This window comes from Spermophilus citellus (genome assembly GCF_964194105.1).
Source record: "Spermophilus citellus genome assembly, chromosome: 7".
NCBI classification, from domain to species: Eukaryota; Metazoa; Chordata; class Mammalia; order Rodentia; family Sciuridae; genus Spermophilus; species Spermophilus citellus.
In genome coordinates, this window is record NC_138188.1 from 114,706,737 (window position 1) to 114,721,935 (window position 15,199).

Sequence of the window (15,199 nt, forward strand, 5' to 3'; positions counted from 1 at the left end):
AAGTGCTTGACCCTTTTTTCCCCTCATATAATCCTTAAAACAATCTGTGATACAGGACTTATTATTTTCATTTTACAAGGGATGTTGTGCAGAATCTGGACTTTCTTCCAAATCTAACAAAACAATCTGAATTCTTGATTATAAGAACTCAGATAAGACCTGATCCAAAGCAGAGACTGTGATATAGAGATGTGTTTTGAAGAATTAAGGAAGATACCCTTTGTTTCTAAGAGCCAAAGGCCTCCTCAGTGTTTGAAAATCACCTTTCAGATCCCATCTGTCTGATGACTATGACTCAGACTGAACCTGCCTTGTCATGAAAGCCTTACTCCATTTAGGAAAACACGTCCTTTGGTTTATCACTGTCCACCCAGGTTCTAGCATTCTGTCTAAAAAAAAAAAAAAAAAAATAGAATGCTCCAATTCTACGAGTTAAAACAAGAGAATGTTCACCTCTCCATCCCATAGTCATTAGAACCTGGGGCAATTTATTCTATTTCCCCTCCTCCACACTCACCCTCCAGTTTGCTTATCTTTATGTTAGAGCAAGTTGGACCTCATTAACTCATTATATGTTAAACTGAGTAAGTTGTTATCCTGAAAAACTAATTACCTAGGGCAAAGGTAGGCATACTTTCGCGGTTAATAAAAGCGTCCATAAAGGGTGGCATTGACACCCCTTTTTTGGATACCCTTAGCCCTATAATTCTTGGTAATCTATGTTAAAAAAAAAAGAAAGAAAAAGATGGATTTCATATTCCTTAAAGCAGTTTCCTTCACCATCAAAAGGTACTGGAGTTCTTGGGATAGAGATGGAAACGCGGCCGTAGAGATGTCCTCGCCCGGGACACCGCCCTTAAGATGAGCCGAGGAAGACTCCTTTCTCCTTGAATGCGCTTGGCAAGCCCTGCCCCCAAAGGGGGGTGGTGGTGGAGGTGGAGAAAGAATACGTCCGCACCTCGTGCATCTGCCCGAGTACAGATTGGCAAGTGATACAGGCGCGCAGACCTCTGTCATTTATTTATTTCTCTTTCCACCGGGTGCGCTGTCCCTTTAAATGGGGACGCTGGTGCTGGCTCCGTAACACCGGAGCCCGGCAGCTTGTTGATTTCAGAGCTGGTGAATTTCACATTGTTTCCACTTCACTTTCCTTGCCCGGGGGGGAGGCTCCGGCTGGCGCTACGACCGCTGTAGCCGCTGCCAGCGAGAGCTAAGGGAGGACAGGGACCCGCAGCATCGGGGAGGGCTCGGGACCGAAGGAAAAGGTGTCGGGGCCACACACGCACCCTCGCTGCAGTCCAGCTCCTCCCGAAGCCCGGACGCCGGGAGCGCACCGAGCGGGGGACCGCCCGCCTAGACGCCAGCCCGCCCACGGGCCGGGGCCGAGCCCGGGAGCCGGCGAGTGGAGGAGGCCCCGGGGGCGGGGTGGGGGGCGGGGGTGGGTGCCGCCGCCGCCGCGGAGCTGCTGCTCGGCGCGTTTTGCATGAAGATGGCGGCTCCCACCGCCAGCAAGGCAGCCTCCCTGGGCTGTAACAACAAGCCTGCGTTCCCAGAGCTGGATTTCAGGTCGGGAGCTCGGGTGGAGGAATTGAACAAACTCATCCAAGAATTTACGAAGCACGACCAGCGGGAATACGACGACCAGAGAGCGCTGGAGATTCACACAGCCAAGGATTTCATCTTTTCCATGCTGGGTAAGGAGGAAAAAGGGGGAGGTGTGTGTGTGTGTGTGATGGGAATCGGAGTGGAGTACCCACTCCTCCTCGAGCGCTTGCCTTCTGGGTTTCTTTTCCAGAGCCGGGTGCCTGGGGGTCACCCATCTGTTCCTCCTCTTCCCTGTATGCCGAACTGGCTCCCCTCCCCTCCTGACTACATTTTGCGCCGGGAGCCCCTTTTCTCCCCCCGTTCGCTGGCTCTTTTGTTAATTTCCCAGTCGCCGGGGGCTGGCAGGCAGGTGAGGCGGTCAAACGCCCCACTGGTGGGGGGAAGCCTTTCTGCGCCGCGCGGTCCAGGTGCGATCGGAGGCTCCTTTCAGTTGGGGGGGGGGGTGTCTGGGTTCTCTCCTAAGCTTGGGGCGCGGAGACAGCTCGGGGCTTTGGCTCCGAGCCCGAGCGACAAGTTGCTTCCCTCGTCTTGCGGCGCTGTCACGCCGAGCCCCCGGTGGCCAAACTTGTTGGGTGTTCCCGAGTAACCCGCCCAAGTAGTCTGGGCGCCCAGAGTTCCAGCAAGTTTGATTTGCAAATCGACTTCCCTTAGAAGCATTCGGAAGCATTTCCGGTGCTTCTCCAGGGTAGTTGCTGGGCTCCGAATCCCTAATTCTCAGCTCGAATTTAACCAGACGCAGAGCTCTGACCGCAGAGGAGCGTGGCCCCCTCCTCTTTGTGTATTGTCCTAGCGCTGGCCAAGAGAGGTGCCCAGTTTCCAATCGGGAGAAACCGGGCGGGTAGAAAATATGCCCCTCACCTACCGGTCCTGAAAGGTTATCGATTGCTGCAGAAGGGAAAGTAATTGAGCCGGGCTTGGGAGACCGAACACCTCCCAAAGCGTCCTGCCTTTGGAATGATTGCTACTGAGTTGAAGAATGAGTGTCCGCTGCTGGGAGCCTCGGTCGCTTGCGGCTCCTACAGTGGAGTCGTGGCTGTCATGCAGTACGTGGCTCCGTCGTTGTCATTCTGCAGAACTGGGGCTCCAGCGTAGCGCTGCTCTAACGCGCGTCTCTGTGTGTGTTTTACAAATGTACCCTCAGTCAGTTCCCAGATAGTGGAAAATTTGGCAAAGATCTTTCTACCACCGAGGAAGTCGGAGCCTTTTCCTTCCTCCTGCGATGTAACTTGGATTCCAGCCGGCCGCTGTTGCTGCTTCTATTCCGGGATGTCTTATTCCCTCTAGGTTTCCTTCCTCCCCACAGCCCAAGTGGGGGATAATACAAGTTGAACGTTGTCCACTGGTAGTGCTAAGGACTTGGGAAGTTGGATAGAACATACTAAAACTCGGGGCTAGTTTTTACCTTTTTCCATATACCTCCCAAGCACATTCTAGATTGTGTATGGGGTTGGAAGGATCTTTACTGGAACTTTCAACTATTGAGCTGAATTACTATATATTTTTTTAAAACCCATGACCTGGTGGGAGTGAGCTTTCAAAGCAAAGCTTAAAAGGCTTACAAAGCTTCTGCATCTGAAAACCAACATGGTGATTGTCAGGAAGGTGGGGACACACAGAAAGCTCAGGGCAGTTATTTAAGTTGCTTAATCATGGCCTTTCTCTTTGGCATAAGTAACACTAGCTGCTATTGTGTTATTACAGCCCCCACATCAGTTTTCCTGTCTTTTCCTTCTTATAGGAAAGGTAGTGGGTGGGTCAGAAAAGTCAAGGATGGAGAGATGATGGGGAGGGATAAATTAAATGCCTAACTCTTTAGGAACTTATGTTAACCTTATGTTTGATACACCAAATTAGCAAAGCTTTTGTCCAAATATAAAGGTTGAATTATTCTAGGATGCCTAATTTATGCATGTGTTTAATGTCATGGGTGGCATTGTATTGACAGGTAAACTAGATTTGCCTCTCCTCCTTTTTTACTCAGTTGACCTTGCAAGAGAAGTCTTTCTTCCCCCTGGCAATTTGATGTTTCCACTCTCGAGAGAGAAAATTCAGGAGTGTCATTTAAGCCCTTCGCCCCTCTGGACACTAGAAGGCAGATGGCGAAATGAGCTTGCCCGTGTGTGTTGCTGCATTCATTTTCGAGTTCCTTGCTTTCCTTAATGAGGTGCTGGCTGCTCTAGACAAGTGAAGGTTCAGGCGACAGCAAGGGTCCCTGTGTGGGTTTACTTTTTCTAAAGCAGATTTTCGCTTGGCTTAAGAAACAAAATCTCTTTTTGTACACTTTGTTTTACTTGCTACAGCCTTGGGTCCTTCATGAATATGCAAGTGAGGTGTCTTTTAATGACCCCCAGCTTGTTAAGGTGTCACTTGGGTGGCATCCGGCCCTCATTTCTGGGAGTTGTTGGGAGCCATGTAGTTTGCTTGGCTTTGTTCTGCCTCTGTCTGAGCTGCACCTGAGGATTGTCAGCAGCTTAAGGACATTATCCCCTCACACAGGATAAAATGACCAAAGAATTTGGTACAAGCCTCTTTAAGGGAGCTATGGATAATGCTGCCTCTGGTTTCAGGCAGGTGGGGGTATGGTGACCAGGCCAGCCACTGTCTGTATGAGATTGTTAGACTGGGTGGAAACCCTTCCAGCTTCTTAGACTCTTTATGTGTCTTCTAGTTTGCAGACAGTTTTACAAAGAAGAGCCAAGGGGTGAAACACAGCTCATAATCAATGACCTGTCAGCACCAAGACATTCCAATGTACTGTCAAAGCAGAGATCTGCATAGGCTGTGGGACTGATGGGAGCCCACTGGTGGTCACTGTGTCTCTGTGATCTGGCCTGATGTTTTCTTGTTTGTGCAGATTCAGATTCCTCTGGAGGCAGGTGTTAGCTGAAAGCACCCAGACCTACTCCTTATTTCTTTACACCTTGGTCTTTTAGGAGAATGATTGCTGTTATTATCTAGTTAATGTTTGAGAGCCCAGATTGTGTGTGAGAGGCTGGCAGTGCATAATAAACACCATTTATCAAAATTCAGGGAAATTGCCAGAGTTCATTAATGTTTTAATAATATTTGGTATTTGCATAATGTCTTTGCCGGCTCTTTTGTTATCTTCATTCCCTGGCGAGGTTGGATGGCGACTGGTTGTTTCTATTGAACATTTGTGGAAGAGAGGGCATATGAAAGCCAGAGAAGACAGGAGGGAGATAAGCAGTCACTAAATCTGCAAACTAAGTGGTAGGTACCACACATAGTTATTAGAGTAGCTGTCATTGCTTATTACCTCCTCAAGCTAAGAACATGACATAACCTTTTGAATAGATATTGCTTTCCCATTACACAGATGAAGGTATTGAAGGTTACTGAGGTTAGGAAACATAAGAGTACATGGTTCATAAATGGTAGAGATTACTAAAACTGTGGTCTGTTGGATGCGAAGACATAATGCGTGATGTTCTTCTACTTGAGGCTGTTTGGACACATGAGCCAGGCACAGTGGCCCATGCCTATTTGTTATCCAAGTGACTAAGTGTGGAAGGGTAAGAAAAGAAGATTAGTAGATTGCACAATGGTAAAAATAAATAAATAAATATGTAAGTAAGTAAGTAAGTAAATAAATAAATAAAGGGACAAGGATAGAAATATAAAAGATACATATTTGTAAGTGAATCCTACCATCATAGCCACCAACAAGAACAGGATTTTAATTAGGATAATATATATCCCATGCTTGCATAATATCATAAAAATCAATTTACTGTCAGGTAGAACTAGAAAGAACCAATAAAATAAAAAAAAACAAATTATATTTGTTTGAAGAGCTATATGTATATTCTATTATAAATATCATACAATATAAACATCGATCAAAGTTTGTACATATATATAATATATAATAATATAATATATATAATAATTTTTTATGTTCAAAAATGTTAAAATTATAAAAAGGAAAATTCAAACAGGATTGTTGTTGCTATTTTTTATATTAATAACATACATAAAAAGCATAAAATGTTTGAAATTGAATAAACTATTAAATATTTCAAAAAAAAAAAAAAAAAAAAAGAGGCTGAAGCAGGAGGATTGTAGGTTTGAGGCCAGCTTCAGAAACTTAGCAAAGGCTTTAGCAACTTAGCAAAAACCCTATCTCAAATTAAAAACATAAAAAGGACTAGGGATGTAGCTCAGTGGTAAAGTGTTTGGAAAAAAAATAAAGAATAGTTACATGAAATCCAAAAAAGAGCTTTATTTTATTTTATTTATTTATTTTGTCATGTTGGAGATTGAATAGGTCTTTTTCTCTATCAAGCAAGCATTTACCACCTAGCTATATCCCTAGTTGTGAAGGGGCTTTGTTTTAAAAAACTGCTTTTTTTAAGTATTATGTTTCTGGTTTCAGCTAAAAGTATTAGATTAGCATAATGCAAGCAGCATCTGAAGTGATTTCAGGAGCAGTCTGAGTTCAAGTATTTTTTTTCCATAAAAAGATCACCTATTTGAATTTTTGATTGAGAAAATCATGATCATTATAATAAAATGTTAAAATCTGCAGTTCCTGTCTCAGTCTGCCTCTGGCTGAATGTGTGGTCTTAGTTTTTTTGGTTTTGGTACTGGTGATTGAACTCAGTGGAACTTGACCAACCTAGTCCTTTATTTTTTATTTTGAGACAGGGACTTGCTAAGTTGGCCAGGCTGGCCTCAAACTTGGAATCCTCCTGCCTCAGCCTCCTGAGTCGCTGAGATTACAGTAGTGTGCTACCACTTCCGGCTTGGTCTTAGTTTTTTGATTTATTACACATTGCTAATAGTAGTGGATCATTTTAGAATTATGTCTGAAAGTGAAATCACTTTGCTAACTGAAAAGGAATGTTTACATGATCTTAGTATTTATTTAAAGAAATGTGCTTTATTAGAAAACATTGTGAACTTCAGTTGGAATTATTTCTGCAGCTTGACACCCCAAAGAACTATGGAATACCATTAGCGGCAGCCTAGGAGGATATTGGCTGTGGCTGTAGAGGGTGTGATGAATTCCAACAGCATCGCCATTTGTTAAGTTCATGCTATGGGCTGACCACAGTGCTAGCTACTTTGCATAAATCCATTAGCTCCTGTAATCTTCTGACAATTTTAAGGATAAGTATCATTCTACCTATTTTGAAGATGAAGTAGGTGCCCTTTTAATGGCGAAACACTGAATGAGGCTCAAAGAAGTCAAGTATTTACACCAATCATACAGAGCTCGGATTTAGATCTAGGCATTTTCCCCTCAAATGCTCATGTTTCTTTCACTGTATTAGCAATCAGCTTCTATTACTCTTGGGTCAGACAACCCAAAGGCCCCACTTCCCAGGGAATACTCCACCCAGTAGTAGCCCACTTAGCTAGTTGGAACTGGTAGAGTCCCATTCTTGCTCACTGTCAGTCCCAATTTTTCTTCTCCTCTTTCTTTCATGCACTCAACAAATACTTAATGTAATATTGTTTGCCAAGCAGTATATAGGACTCCTGGGATAGTGACCCAGAATGTTGGGATGTTCCCCAGGTCTTAGGAGACCCCTGTCCTTCTCCATTGTATCCTAACTCTAAGAGACTAGTTTGCTGGCTACTAAAAAAATGAATGCCCATTGGCCACTTCAAAGCTCGAAACCTTTCTAGTGCTTGGGAGAGCTCTTGGATCTACCACATTTTTAGGCAGATGTTTAGAAACATCTGGAGATCCCGAGTAGGCTGTTTTGAAGGCCTGACTTTGGTATTTGAGTGCTACTTTTCTATTATTGAATCCACCAGCAATATTTGTTGTGAAATTGTTGCTTTGTGGTCTTCAACTGCTTGGTAAGTTCCTTAGAGTTGTGTTCACTAATGTGCTGTATCAGTATCAATTACAAAATAATCTCTGAAGTTTGTTCTTCCTCTGAAAACATCATGTATCCAGGGCAGGGAGTTCCTCTCAACATTTATTTTTATGCTGATGTGAATTGGTTCCAATTCTCCCTCTATGGTTCTGGACAGCTGCTTCCTTCACCCTTGACAGAAGAGCCCTGGAACTGCTGTCTTCTCAGGAAGACTCCCATTGTGCCACCTATTGGGTGATGAGGCTGAGGCTGTTTTTTTTTTTTTTTTTTTTTTTTTGGTATTCAGAGATGCATTAGATTCCCTCTTGTCAAACAGAGAACTTGTCAATGAGTGTTAGCACTTTAGATTCTCCCAGGGAGCTTTTTAACAATTCAGAATCCATGGTCCCATTTCAGATCTATTGATTCAGAATCCCTAGAGATCCCGGAACTGGTTGCTCAGCACTTCAACCTACTGTCCTGTTAGGCCTAAGGCTGTGCATTCTCTGTCCCTTAGAGCTGCTCCTGAGTGCAGTGAGCATGGTCCCGGTTGACTTTTAAGGCTGGATCCAGGATGCCCACCTCAGTGAGCAGTTATGTCTGCTGAATCCAGGATGCCCACCTCAGTGAGCAGTTATGTCTGCTGAATCCGGTGGAGTCCTTCCACCTGGGACAGGGGCACTGAGGCTTAGTGGTTAAGAGTGTTTACCCTCAGGGGCTGTAATAGGATTTTTTACATCATTATATTCTATAATCGCCACCATAACCCTTTGAAGTAAACAACTGTGAGGAACCCTAGGATTGGAAAACTTAGGAAATTTGCCCAAGTTTAGAAACAAGTAGGTGGCACAGTTGGAACCTAATCAAGGTCAGACCGATGAAAAGCCCTTTCTTTCAACAAGGACTATACCTTCTGCTCATAAGGGTCAGGAGACCTAGATTCTGGCTGTGATTTCTCTGGTTACTTACTGTGTGATTTTGGAGAAGTCATAGCCTCAGTTTCTGAATATGTATGAAAGTAAAAGTTGGGGTTAATAATTATACCTAGTGCATGTATTTGAGTGCATCCAATTCTGAATCTGAAATCTTTTGTGCAGTGCAAAAGAAGGCAATTTCTGTGTTCTGGTACCAGATCTGTTTTTCACTGTGTGGCTTGAGTGTTGCCCTTGAGTACGTTTCCTAACCTTTTTTTGGCTTCTTTTGCCTACTATCCCATGATTGGAAATGCAAAGAAAAAAGTGAAAGCATTCCTACATTCTAATCACTATTAATATTTGGGTGGAGGGTACCCGGGATTGAACTCAGGGGCACTCAACCACTGAGCAACACCTCCAGCCCTATTTTGTATTTTATTTAGAGACAGGGTCTCACTGAGTTGCTTAGTGCCTGACTTTTGCTGAGGCTGGCTTTGAACTTGTTATCCTCCTGCCTCAGCCTCCCAAGATGCTGGGATTACAGGTGTGCGCTACCACTCCTGGCTCATTATTAATACTTTATTTATTTTTTAGTTGTAGTTGGACATAATACCTTTATTTATTTATTTTTATGTGGTGCTGAGGATTGAACCCAGGGAGGGCCTCACATGTGCCAGGTGAGCACTTTACCTCTGAGCCACAACCCCAGCCCTCACTATTAATATTTTGATGTGCATATAGTTACATAGTAGGGATCACATGGGATATGTGCTTTTTTTATAAATTAATCTACCACTTTTTAAAAGAGGAGCTATAACTTGAAACCTGGGGAAAAATGTTCTCCTTACTTCTTTCATTCATTTCCTTTTTTTAATCCCTAAAGACAATTCCATTCTGGAATCCTACCCTGTGATTAAGTAATTGGGGGTGTTGAACTTTAGATTGATGACCTTTGACCTTCCTTTCAGGGCTGCCTCCCATCTCTTTTTGCATGCTCTGCATGGCCACATACTCGCCCTGTATTTCTTGCCGCCCCCCCCCCCCCCTTAGGCTGTTTCCATTAGTTTCCTAACTTGGATTCATGAAAACAGTTAAAATAGTGTCTGTGAACTTGAATCAGAACATAAAAGACATTTTTATTTTTATTAACCTCTCACTGAAATAAATTATTTCCTTCCATCATTAGTAGGTTAAAAAAACATTGTGTCGGTGGTACCCGTGTTTGTGTTGCCCATAGAAATCACAGGCATTTTTTTTTTTTTAAAGAGAGAGAGAGAGAGAGAGAGAGAGAGAGAGAGAGAGAGAGAATTTTTAATATTTATTTTTTAGTTCTCGGTGGACACAACATCTTTGTTGGTATGTGGTGCTGAGGATGGAACCCGGGCCGCACGCATGCCAGGCGAGCGCGCTACCGCTTGAGCCACATCCCCAGCCCAATCACAGGCATTTTCATTTCACATTACAGTTATTGCAGATATTTCAAAAACTCATTTATTGCTGTTTCAAAATGATGGCAGATATTAAACTAACTAGATTTTATTATTTAATGCATTAATAAAAAATCACGTATGATACTCTATCATAAATATAATTTTAAAACATGCTGTGCACTTTAATACTGATTTTTTTTTGAAATATCATGCAATATGATCACCTTCATTTTAATATACTATTCTTTGCAGGGGTTCATAAACTAGACCAGCCTGTCAAAAGAAGTCAAGCTACAGAAACAGTTAAGGATCCTAGTTCTCACAGATGGCCTTGGGTATCTTGTCTATGGGTTTTGTTGTTGTTGTTGTTTGTTTTGTTTTGTCTCCTCCAGCTCAAAAGCCCTTGACTCTTATTGGCCTTCCTATCTCTCCAAGGTGGGGGCGGGGAATTCCTTTCCTGTGTGGTTTTCTGATATCTTGTCCCCTTTTCTGACCCTTAGCACATTCTTTCCCATGCTATAGATTCAAGGATCCTGGGCTTATTTATGTTTGCAGCCGCCAGTGGGCTGTTGAACCCAGTAGGTACTAAGTGGGAGGTGACAAGAGTTACTTTTTAGAGACCTTGTGAAGCTTCTTATGTGAGGTGCCTTTTAAGAAATGAGCAGTTACTGACATTGTCCCTCTGATTTTCCTCTTCTATTAAGCCAGGCTCTTAGCATCTTCTCTGGAGTCCAAAAAATCTTGATGTTATCTCCTTAAGGGGTAAAGGACTATAGAGGATTGTTTTCTACATTTTATATTTCTGTATTCCTTAATACTCACCCTACCTAGGTCAGTATTAGATATGTCCAAAGTGATTGCTGGTTTGCCAAGAGCAAGTGGACCTCTGCCTGACTACTCTTGGGCTTTACAGAATGCAAAGCAGAAACTAGTTGTCTTTCCCAGTAAGGTGTTCCATAGACTTATCAGTCATCCTCCAAATGATTAGATGCTTTCTTTGGGATCCTAATTGTAGCAATTTGTTTGTTTGTTTGGTTTTTGGTGCAGGGGATTGAACCCAGGGGTGCTTTGTCACTGAGATATATCTCCAACCTTTTTTTACTTTTGAGCTGGGGTCTCCTTAAGTTGCTGAGGGCCTCACTAATTTGCTGAGGCTGTTCTTGAACTTATGATCCTCCTACTTCAGCCTTCCAAGTCACTGGGACAGGTGTGCACCACTGTTCCTGGCTCCAATTGTAGCAATTCTTTATTGTAATAAATGACTGTTATTTGCCATCAAATAATAGCAGTTTGTTTTTTTATCACAGTAAGCAATGTTTTATAGATTATAATCTCTATTCACATCTAGTGTAGTATCCTCAGGATAGGCCTTAAAGAAGGGTGTGTAGGAACTTTTAGCTCCTATTTACAGATGTGGGTACTGAGACTTGGAGGTGGTGATATGACTTAGTTCAAGGTTTCAGAATAAGCTGAGAGAACAAGAGACAATCCTGCTATCAAGTGCTTCTGCCGCAGTACATTGCCTGCAAAGAGCTTCTATAGGGGCTGTTCTATCCTCAGACATCTTTCATGGGTTGCTGGAAGAAGCCCAGGATGATAGGGCAAGTAGGTTTCATTCACCTCTGGGCTTTTCTGCCCTTCTCCTAACCCTAAGCTATGCAGTGAGAGTGGAGTGGGTAAGCACAAGTTCTAGAGCATCTAGGGATGCATTCTCCAGCTCTGGTTTGTAGGCCTTGCCCAACTGGTTCTTAGTGTCTGTGGTGGTGTTTACAATGAGCCTGGATAAGTGCTTGCCAGCTGAGTGATCTCTTTAAGGACAGTTCATAATTATGCCATTCTGTGAGGCCCTGTCTCCAGGAAACAGCTATCTGTTTTTCATCCACTTAAGTGCCTTTTCATGAATTCCCTCTGCACAAGAGAAAGATAACTAGGGACAGTGCTGCTATGAATATAGTGGGCATGGGGAGCTGTTATTCAATTTGTTTCTTTATTTTTTATATATTTTTTTCCTCCAAACAGGAAGACTTGATTACTATTTATAATTTGAATCAAGTCACAAGTGGGAATTGGTATACATCTTGTTTAGGTTTTTGTTTCTTCCACCTTAGTATTTGAATGTCTATAGTGCGTATCACAGTGGTGTTAAGCATTCACTTATTAATTCATAAATTCATTCAGCATATGTTGATGTGCCAACAGTGTGCTAGTGTAATTACTATGTAAGTACAGAGAGTGGTGAATAAGAGAAGAAAGATCCCTGCCTCCATAGGCTTCTGTTCTCTGGAGGATTTAACAAGATTAAACATGCAAATAAACAGGGATGTGTCTTGTAAGAAAAATGAGAAGCACAGAATATTTTGATGGGGGCTAACTGAGTAGGATGGAGTGAAAAGTGATAGACGAGATTTCCTTGAAACACAGACGTTTTGTATGAAAGGAGAAGGAGTCAACCTTCTGAAGAACCGATGGAAGCTTACTCCAGGTAGAACTGCAGATGTAAAGGCCCTGAGGTGGAGGTGTTGGGGAACTTTGCAGTTTTCAAGGCTGCTTGCTTTATAGCCTGTCTCTGTGGCTTCTACTGAGAGGAAGGATGATAGGATTAGGCCTGGACTGAGGAATGAGGTGAGCTTCCTGAGGGTGCACCTTTTCCAGGTGGATGCTTCCCAGGTGGGCCCACCTCTGCCTGGGCTCTTGTCACTGGCCTTCAGGGATAGGGGTGGAGGTGAGAGTAACAAAGAAAGGATGGATTACAGGTGCATAAAAGGCCCTTTGTGGCCCTGTGATTCTCTGATTTCACCTCTGATTGCCCTAGGCTAGAAACAGTAAGTCCTACATTTGATGATTTATGGGGCAAACTGAAGCTTTCTTGCAGGACAGTAAGCCTTTGTTTTGTATCTAGTCCTCTACCGTATACAAAATGCATTCATATGCAGAATATCATTTGACATATCTTGTAATACCCTATGAAGTAAGTATTAGGGTATCTTTTTTTCACAACAGAAGAAAAGATCAAGAGAAGTCTAGTAGCTCACTTTCCAAGGGGTTGAGGTGGGGTCAGTTTCAAGTCCTTTGAAGGTCACCCTTTGTATTGTACTGAATCTAAAACCTTCTCTTTTACCCTGTCCCATGGATCTTGGGGAGTGGAAGAAGGAGGGCGATTTCTGGGCAGAGAGTCCCTGGGATTGGGAGGCAGAACCAAGCCAGAGGCCTGCAGGTCTCCACGTGCCTGCTATGCCTGGACTGCCATTCAACTTGGACGCGCTTTTTCTAGTCTGCCTCAAGATCATCCTTTTAGCAGCTGCAGCTGTTCTTAATAGCAGCTGCTTGTGCGGATTGTGTTGTGATTAATAAAGGAAACTCAACAGTTTGTTCTTTCAACTGTGCCCTTGGTGTGCGCAGCCTGCTTGCACACCGGCTGTGCTTCTGATTTAGAGCAACATAGTCCTACTGGCATATGGTGCCCAGGGGCTCATCGCCCTCTTGTGAGAAGAGGTGGGTCATCTAGATTAGAGCCAGGGTGCCAAAGGCCCTCGGGGACTGGATGTAGGGGAATGAGTGTGTTGGTGGGTGGCTCAGTGTCAGAACCCAGGGCATGGGGGGGGGTGGTGCCGCCATGAACTGAGATCACCTCTGCCCTTGGGTCTGCCAGTGGCCGATGCACCTCAACACCATGTCCTTCCTCCACTTGGGCCTGTATCCATCCCGTGCCTGTTCAGCACAGGTTGCCAGTCCCCACTTTCAGAGTTCTGATTATGTAGGTCTGGGTTGGAGCCAGAGAATTTGCATTTCTAACAGGTTTGCAGGTGATACAGCTGCTGCTGCTGCTAGTCCAGGGACCACACTCTAAAAACCACCATGAGGGTGGAATTTAGGGTGTTTGAATTTTTATGAGAAATTCTAAACTTTTTAAGTATTGAGACTAAAATCATATTTAAAAGAAATACCATTGGATTTAAAAACTTAGGTCACATGGAACACTGTGCCTGTATATGTCCCCTCTTGTCTGAGTACTTCAGGGAGATCCTTGGGTTGTCCCAGGCTTGGAGGGGCAGAAGCTCTTCCAAGAACATCCAGTTAATTTTGGGCAGAATCATAACTAGAACCCAAGTTTCTTGTGTACCTGCTGTATGTGTGTGTGTGTGTGTATGTGTGTGTGTGTGTGTGTGTGTGTGTGTGTGTCTGTCTGTCTGTCCTAGCATGCAGTCTTCTAAATGTTTTGTTTTTTAAATAGAAAAACTAGCTGTGTAATCTTGAAAATAATGATAACCACACTAAAATAATGTTCACTATGTTCTAGGCACATTTCTAAGTGTTTCGTATTTTACATTTATTGATTTTTTAAAAGTTGTTATGGGGTGCTAGGGATCCAACCCAGGGTGGCCCTGGGTTTGATAGCACTTAGGGCTTCTAAGTGTTCTACCACTGAGCTCCATTTCCAGCCCTTTAAATTTCATATTGAGACAGGGTCTCACCAAGTTGCCCCATATCTGTGATTCTAGAATGCCCCACTATGCCTTGCATACTTTACCTTTATTATCTGTTATCAATCCTAACAACACTGTGAAATGGGCAATATTATCTTCCTTCACTGATGAGAAGTTCGAAGCACAGAAAAATAATCTGTAGAAAGCCACAGAGCTACTAGTGGAGTGGGGGTGTGAACCCAAGATGTCTAGTTTCAGGTAGAAAACATCAAATAACTTTGCATTTTTTAAAACTTCATTTTAAATAACAAGAAAACATTTTCCATGGGAACTGGAAGTCATCGAGGGACTGCTACAATTTTAATGCTCCTAAGAAGCTTGGAAATTAGGTGCCTGATGTCCTCTGTCCTCCATTTTACAGTCATGGAAACTGAGGTTGAGAAAGGAGGAGAAATTTGATCTTCACGGGCTCTGACTTACTTTTGGTCAGAGTGGAGGCTGAGTAAATGTTGGGTAATAACTGCTCCTGAGAAAGGTGTTTGCACATGAGACGGTTGACCCCATAGCATTTGCTCCCCAGGGAGGACTCTGCCTGGCTTTGACAAGGAAGGGAAGAAGGGAAGTCGTTCCAGAGGGTTATGCTTCAAGGTAGGGAACATTTTCCCTGCCACAAAGCCGCCTTGTAGTTTGAAGTTCTCTTAATTGCTGTTAGAGAAAGGATGCTAAAAAAGATAACCTCATGAGCAGGGTGTATTTTTGGTCTGTCGTGTTTGCTTTGGTCTTTTGATTGTTCCCTGTCTCTCCCTCTCTGGTGTCTTTCCTCTGAAGTGTGTCCTTTTCTTACACCCGTGCAGATTTCATGGCTTTGAGCGTTGTGATGAATATTTTGATCTTGGAACAATCTGTATCTGGAATAGGGAAGGCTGGCTGGCTGGCCCTCACTGTGCTTGAGAAGTGGCTCCACTGGCTGGTCTACCTCCTGGTGGAGGAGGGGA

General features: G+C 43.5%; 1 protein-coding gene across 1 annotated transcript in view; it reads left to right on the forward strand.

Annotated features, from left to right (window-relative positions):
• Nucleotides 1–1,045: 1,045 nt before the first annotated feature.
• The window catches only part of MB21D2 (Mab-21 domain containing 2), a 115,832-nt gene continuing 101,678 nt past the window's right edge, over nucleotides 1,046–15,199 (forward strand). The window contains exon 1 of the mRNA XM_081302457.1: nucleotides 1,046–1,694. Within this exon, the coding sequence (XP_081158583.1) occupies nucleotides 1,484–1,694 (211 nt within the window). The 5' untranslated portion in view covers nucleotides 1,046–1,483. The remainder of the gene's footprint in view (nucleotides 1,695–15,199) is intronic.